At 40.9% G+C, this 8270-nt stretch overlaps 1 protein-coding gene across 1 annotated transcript; it reads left to right on the top strand.

Moving 5' to 3' along the window:
• Positions 1–1543: 1543 nt before the first annotated feature.
• On the top strand, positions 1544–2521 carry LOC112911794 (olfactory receptor 52E4-like). Its single transcript, XM_025988467.2, has one exon. The coding sequence runs from the start codon at positions 1544–1546 to the stop codon at positions 2519–2521; it is 978 nt and encodes a 325-aa protein (XP_025844252.2).
• Positions 2522–8270: the final 5749 nt, after the last annotated feature.

The raw sequence follows: 8270 nt of genomic DNA, 5'->3' as shown, positions 1-8270 counted from the left end.
TGTGTCCAACTCTTGGGGTGTCTGCATGATTTTGATAATGTTGAATTTTGACAATGTTGTGCATTCTGCAATGCACATCGGAATTATTGAAAAATTTTGTTATCTGACATAATAAGAAAGAAATAAGGCTACATCTGGACCCAGAAGTCGATGGCATGTTGGGACATGAGAGGTGATATTACAGGAAAGATTCTGGGCCAGGAAATGTCTAGGGTTAAGCCATTGGCCTGGAAAACAAGTTAGAATAAAAACCCTGGGTGATGCTAAGGATAGATGGAAACAGAGCTACTAAAGCATTTTATCAGTGTGTCCAACAACAGGAGCTATACCACTGAGGCCTTCAGGATGTGATGACCCAAGTCAAGGAGTAAGGCCCTGCTGGGCTCCTACATCTACACAAATATGGAAAACAGGTCCTTGGGGATACAAGCTCCCAGGTTCTAATCTAGTTTCAGATTCAGTTTTAAGCTTACCTTCCCCCTAGTCTCCTACCAGACTAGCAAAGACTAGCATATGCCCCAAACCCCTAGGGTCAGCCATCTTCATTTCCTGGCAACTCAGGGAAACCACCAGGGTCAAGTTTACAGATAATAGCAGTGGTGACTGGTGTGTGTGTTTGGGGGAAAAGGAAATGCCAAAGAGCTAATTCTGGGTACCCAGGGGGCCTTTCCTTAGATGATATAAGGGGCCATACCAGGACTTCTTGTGTGTCTGAGAGTAAGCAGTGGGGACATGCAGGGCACTGAGTGTGTTATCCAGGAGACATATAGTTGTAGATAGAGCCACACACAGCTGTATATACTCACACATACATGTGTGAGGAAAGGGTCGGAGTCCAGCTTCCCACACTGTGACTGCTTCACAGTCAAGTGAGTGTTTCTGGGTGAGGTGGGCTTCATCATCCCATTCTGGCAACCCAGTCAAAGGTGCCCAGAAGCTTGCAACCTGCTGCCTCTGGGTCCTCATTGAATATTTGTCATCACAGTTCCCTTCAAGTCCCTAATGGGCTATAAATGTGTATGCTTCAATTTTGGTGAGCAATACTGTTGTAAGCATTTAAGCTGTCTTGTTTCTGAGAAGGTCTTTTGTTGACCTATTTTCATCCTCTGTTCACTCAGAGTGGTACTGAATATTCTGTCATGGTTTTGGTATTTCTACCCATTTTTGTCTCACATCCATGAAGTTCCATTCTTAAAGGGGATACACATACAAAAATAGATATACCATAATTCCATATGCTTAATGACATGCTTAATATGTGAAAATTATTAAATGCATCATTAATAAAACATTCAAAATGAAAATACACTGGGAGATTTAATGTGGTAAGACCATATTATTGTTACTGTAATATTAGAGCATGTTATATAATAAGGCATATAACACTGAATATTATATAACATAAATTACATTGATATCAGAATATATTTGTATACCTGATCATTATACTTTTTTGTTTAACTTTCTAACCCTGAATTCTTTCAAGTTTGAGGTTCATGAAGTGTTTTACGGTTCTTCTAGGCTGCTACACCTGGGTGTCACCATGACTGTGTGCAATGTCTCCCTGGGGCATCCTCCTTTCTTCATTCTTCAAGGCATTCCCGGGATGGAGGACAAACACAGATGGATCTCTATCCCCTTCTGTTCCATGTACTTCATCACCATCCTTGGGAACTGCAGCATCATCTTCATCATCTGCACAGAGCGCTCCCTGCACAAGCCCATGTTCCTGCTCCTCTGCATGTTGGCCCTCACAGACCTGGGCATGTCCACTACCACCATTCCCAAAGTGCTATGCATCTTCTGGTTTAGACACAGTGAGATCAGCTATGTGGGCTGTCTGGTCCAAATGTTCTTCATTCACTCCATATCGGCCATGCAGTCTGCCATTCTGATGACCATGGCCTTTGACCGCTATGTAGCCATCTGTGAACCCCTGCGCTATGCCATCATCCTTTCCAATAGTCGCATTGGGCTCATTGGCTTAGTGGGTTTAGTAAGAGCCATCCTTTTCATTCTGCCCATGCCTGTCCTCCTCCAGAAGATGCCTTTTCATGCGAATCATGTCATCCCCACCACGTACTGTGAACACATGGCTGTGGTGAAGATGGTGTGTGTGGACACCACAGTCAACCGGATATATGGTCTGGTGGTGGCCTTGTTGGTTGCCGGGCTAGACATCTCAGCTATTGCCTCCTCTTATGTGCTTATCATCAAGGCTGTCCTGCGACTGTCTTCTAAGGAGGCCCACCACAAAGCAGTCAACACTTGCACCACTCATATCTGTGTCATGCTTATCTCTTACACGCCCTCATTGTTCTCTTTTCTCACTCACCGCTTTGGCAGGGGAATTCCACCCCATGTGCACACCATTCTTGGAAGCCTCTACTTCCTTGTACCTCCAATGCTCAATCCTATTATTTATGCAGTGAAAACCAAGGAGTTTCGGGAAAAACTGATCAAATATGGGTATTGGAAGAAGGAGCTCAAAACCATTACCCATGGTCCGAAGCCTGTCTGATCATCCAGCACTGGTGGGAAAGAGATAAAAATGTTATCTGGAGGCAGTTTCCAGGAGAATTGGCTCATGGCAGAAAAGTGGCGTACATTCAGAATGAGTACTGGAATCCTCAGACTTGGAAGCTAAATCACAGAAGACCACTTTGCTGTCAGTAACTCCAAAGGAAGGCTGTCATCCCTTGTGAAATGAAAGTGATGATATAGTCTCTGCATTGCTGGCATGGTGGTTGGGCAAATTACATGTGATCATGTGTGTAGAAGGACTTGAATATAAAACTTGCTGAACACATGTGAAATAAGATGGAATGTTTCCCCTTGCAGGTAACATATAACAAACAATGACTTGTCTGCCAACTTGCCATGCAAAGGCAAGGTGTGATGGGAGCGAGTGTGCATTTCTATTGTGTGTAAGGGGAAGTAAGAGGTATAGTTTGGGGACAGTAGGAAGGGTCAAGAAAAGTACAAGATGGTATTTATAGTTACTCCATTATTTCCTTTGCTAGCCGATGTTTACTTAGAAAACTTTGTTGTGTCCATGAAGAACCAAGGAATATGCACAGGTGACATAATCTGTAACACTCAGAGACATTTCAGAGGAAAGGGAAAAGGAAAAGTTCCTGAGCTTAAAAGTTTCTAGGTATTTGGCCTAATTTTGTCCTGGTAAAACCTCCCAGAGTCCTCTCTCTTGCTCCTCTCAATTGATTCACTGTTTGGTAAGATTCTCATAACAAAGAGAATTTCTGAGAATGTCCCGTTAATGGTTTTTGTTCCAAAAGTCGGTTTTATCCTGGAGCTCTATGATTACAGACTTCTGCAAAGCAATTTCTGTGGGTGCCCACGAAGATGTCCTGAACAGGTATTCAGGGCGGCTGTGGAGCTCAGATCCTGTGCCCAGATGTTGGAATTTGTTACATTCACAGGACATTTGTGTCCAGCTCTAGAGAATTGATGCGGATGTAATGGAAAGAATTAGAAGTTGCGTGATGTTTGAAAGCAGAAAGATCCTAGTGTTTCTATCATTTTGTAGAACTAACATATGAGGCAGACTTCAGTGAAAAAGATGCCTCTCCTTAATGCCACATGGGCACCATTTAGAGGAGACTCCTACAGTTCGTCCACTGGAAGGAAATACGTGAAATTTCTTCAGAGTGTTGTGCCTTCTGTAAGAAATAGCAAGAAAAGTTTGCAAAACCCTGAACAGTTGAATACCAAGGAGGGAGAGAGGTAGGACATTTCAAAACTTGACCTACGAGGATAGTGTTCAGGAGAAACAATGAGGATTCACTAGACAGTGCCTTTTCTATGAATGGAAGAAACAGGAGCAGTGTGGGGGAGGAATAGGCTTTTGCATGTCAGCAAGGAGTCCTCAGGTCATACATCGAATCCTCCTTCCATACAGACAACATTCAAACCAAAACAAAACCTTGAGCAGAGTGCTCTATGGTTAATAATTTAATTGTCAAATAAGCAGCAGAGAGTGAACACGCCGGGGCACCCACTGATCTGAAGTGCTGTGGCAGCAGAAGGCTGTTTTTGCCCAGAACTGAGAGTGACTTTCTTTTCATCTGGTTTGAAGGGATTTTCAGGTACAGAAGAGAGTCCACCTGCTGTAAATATTTTTACATTTATTTTTTCATGAGCGACTCTATAGATATGAGAAGCCACTTTTGTTTCACTGAAATTAAGGACTAAAACTTTATTAACGCCTGAACACAATACACTAGGAAGAATGTATGTGGAATGCTGGCAGTAGCAGCTGATTCTGGAAAATTATGGGGAGCTAGAAAATCAGAGATGGCAAGGGAAGGGAGCCCAATTCTGTCTGCATTTCTCACTGGGCTTTTTTCCTTTTTTACAAGTGTTATTAATCTGTGATTGATGGTTCTTCCTGTAGGGTGGGCTTCATTTCTCTCCTGAGGCCTTGCTGGAAAAATTACTGAGGACACACATGTGAACTGACTAGTTTTTGTCACCTTTATAGAAAAAGTGAAAAACTAGAAGGATATTCATACATTTGATACAAAACACATATAAAACACATTCTGCTTTCTGTCAGGTATTCTAATCTGAATAAACGCCAGTTCATTTCATGTTCCTTTTCTCCATTGTATTTGGAGAACTTGAGCCTTGATGTGTCTTAACCAAGTAAAAAATTATAAATATTTCTATGAATGAATATATAATGTTTTATTAAAATAAATCACTCCTGTTAACCTGTGAGTGAGGCAACAACAGTCACTGGAGTCTGAATTCCTGGCACAGAAGAACTAGAAATTTCACCACTGGGGAGTGTAAGCTGGGTGCCCCAGAAAGCACGCCTAAGACACAGCTTGCATATGGGCAGTTTCTTGAGACAAGCGATAGCACAGGATGGGTGTGCAAAACAGGTCAAGTGAAAGCTGGAAAAAAGTAAAGCCAATTCAGGTATTTTTTTTTTTTTTATGGAGTTGCACAGGACTAGAGGAGACTGGTGTCCAACATTGCCAGGACCAGCTGAAGCGCTTTAGGAAATGCATTTCAGAATTGTTGTCTTCAAGAGATGAGAGGATTTTACCTGTGGCTCCTGTGTACTCATGTCCTCAACCCTAGTCATTTGAGGCTGTATGCATGACAGCAGAGCTGGGGGCTGGTGTCCATGGCATGGAGTTAGGGAGGCCACATGGCTAGGAGCTCCAGGTACTAGGTGTCACCTGATGTCTACTATCTGATCACACCTGCCTGGAAGTGGTCCCAGCACCAGTGGCTGAATAGCATGTGTGACCAAGGGCATTAGGCAGTGGCATGGAGTTGACCTGCTGAAACAGTCCACATGACTGAGACCTCACCTGGTCTGTGAACTTGCTTTGAGATTAACAGGAGCTCCTTCCTTGAACCCATCCAACAGAATTGTTATTTTAACTTTAAGGTGTTACCAGAAATTATCTCTCTTTATTATGATTAAGTCAATTTCGACAGTTATAACCAACTGAGGTAACCTTAGCTGGTATTCTCTAAAAATATTCCTTAAAAATATTTTAAAGAGTTCCAGAAAGAGTTTCTCTACATGTACATGCTTCCCCAAAAGTTATATTTTTCTGAATTAATCGTATCACACAGAACTAAATAAAAATGTTGCTTCTGTTTGGTGTGCCAAATTCTGTTCTTCCTGTTAAAATAATGCATGCACTCAGAAAGGGAATCGAATGTCTTAGGTTACTCAACAGGATGTAAAATTGTCTCCACTTCCATGTAATGTCACTTCCAGAATCATCCCTTTGGTCATGTGTTACATATACTCATAATTGCCTTATATTTCTAAAATAGTAATGAATATATACATAAGAATGAGGATATTGTTCTGATTTTCACAGGTATGACTCCTCCGTCTATATTCCCAGACATGTATCAGCTTTGATATTTTACTTGCAGAAGTTTTTTGTTTTGTTTTATTTTGTTTGTTTGTTTTTTTACTTTTTCCTCTCTGTTTTGTAGCCAATGGAATGAGCTTTCCTGTCCCTGGCATGGACCACGGGAGCACATATTTTAATTTTTTCTTAATTCACTAGGTCCTGGTTGTTTCTATTTTATTTCTTGATAAATCATATTTTCCTATCCATGTGAAATGGCATTCAACAAAAACGTAGCCAAATAGACCCAGGAGAAGTGAGACTAGAGGCAAATGGAGCTGGCAGTGGCCCTCCTTTGATCCCAGTGTCCTATAATTCTGAGAAAGACTGTTTCCTCTCTTGCTTCAGGGCTCATTTTCCTGAAGCGCTTCCTGCATTTTCCTTTGGCTCTGAACTTGATCCATGCTGAGCTCATGCTCCATTTTGACAGAAGTGAAAGCACCACTACCAGCCTCTCCTGAGTGTCTTCCAAGGATTTGCGGGAGCATAGGCACTTGTGGGAATCGTGGTGATATTCTTAATTTGTATCTGAGCATCCAGTGTAGCTTTGTGAGCTTGTGAAGTGTGCATTTTTAAAGAATTCATTTCTTTTTTTTTTAAAGATTTATTTATTTTTTTAAAGGATTTTATTTATTTATTAATGAGAGAGAGAGAGAGAGAGGCAGAGACATAGGCAGAGGGAAAAGCTGGCTCCATGCATGGAGCCCGACGTGGGACTCGATTCCGGGTCTCCAGGCTCATGCCCTAGGCTGAAGGTGGTGCTAAACTGCTGAGCCACCTGGGCTGCCCTAAAGAGTTCATTCCTGCTGGTGTGAAACTAGATTCCCCATTAAGAGGCTGAATACACTTTTTCCAAACCTCCCCTCTATGAGTTTAAAATGGATATTGAGGTGAGTGTTTTGGCCTCCTCTTAAAGGACCACTGCTTTGAAGTTGGGTTCCTAAAATTTCTGTCCTGTGGTTCTCTTAATACACCAATACACCCGAGAAGATGCTAACATCTTTACAACTTCATAGATGTATTGAGTTCCCATTAGCAAGCTAAAGCTACTAATCTACCGGGTGTCTCTGGTAGAATTTTGCCTGATTGTTTTCAAATATCATGTTCTTTGTTCTTGGAGTCTTACATGCCAGTACCTATGAAACAGGTGAATACTCGATTCTGTGGCAATAATGTTTCCCTTGGTATAGGTAAATGGAGAGGAGAGAGAAAGATATTTAGACATTTACATAGATGTGTACACACACATTATCTATCTATCTATCATCTATCTATCTATCTATCTATCATCATCATCATCATCATCATCATCATCATAATCTATCTATCTAAAATGAGAATTGATAGTTTGAATATGCACTACCAACCGAGGGCCTCCTGTTCCACTGAACGCTACTTTAGCTTTTGACAGGCATTACTTTCTGTTTTTACTAAATTGTTTAAACTTGTGAAGTCCAATGCAAAAGAAACAAACAAACACACAAACAAAAACTCCTGTTTCCATATTGGGGATTATTAGGAAGTTCTCATCATTTTTATACTATAGTTTAATGTAAGATGTTGGAGATTTAACACCTTATCACATGTGTGCAAGAGCGAGGGTAGAACATGAGTATTTGATATTAATTCAAATAGTTGATAAAAGAATACAAGTATAGTCAAACAAGTCATGTAAAACCCTGCCGACGGCAACAGAAGGAAACTCTATCACACTTCACTAGATTCTGCTGTGAACTGTGGGCCGTTGATAGCAGTCACATGTAGCAGAGGTATATCAGAGGTGGTCTGACCTCAGGGAAGTTCCACTTTGGATTACTGAGCCACGTGCCTAGAATTTGATGAGAGAAAATTTAAGCAATAATTGACAGGTGAAAAAAAAGATGATTTCAACTTATATTAGTCTCCTTTCATCCTCTTTCATTTGAATGTCTGCCATTGGTTTAAATCCAATATTCAGGGCAAAACCAATTAATTTTGTATGTATTCTGAGAGGTTATCTAACAATTTGTTAATAAGTGCAAACTGTATGAAACTCTAAGCATATTTCCCTTCCAGTCCCTGAGCATAGAATTATATTTTTTTTGTGTGTGTGTCCTCTTCAATCGTTCACCGATGTTTTATAGTTTTCAGAGTACAGGTCTTTCGAGTGCGTGGTTAAGTTTATTCCTAGATATTTTATTATAGTAGGTGCAACTGCAAATGGGATTGTGTTCTTCAATTCCTCTTCTTACTCTTCATAATTAGTATAGAGAAATGTAACAGATTTCTGCACATTGATTTTGCATCCTGTAACCTTAATGAATTCACTTTCCACACTCTTAACTATAGGGAAAAAACTGCTGGTTACCCAAGAAGGGTCTTGGG

Source organism: Vulpes vulpes, chromosome 11 (genome assembly GCF_048418805.1).
Source record: "Vulpes vulpes isolate BD-2025 chromosome 11, VulVul3, whole genome shotgun sequence".
NCBI classification, from domain to species: Eukaryota; Metazoa; Chordata; class Mammalia; order Carnivora; family Canidae; genus Vulpes; species Vulpes vulpes.
The sequence above is the reverse complement of the archived record's forward strand: the minus strand, read 5'-3'. Positions and strand labels throughout refer to the sequence as shown.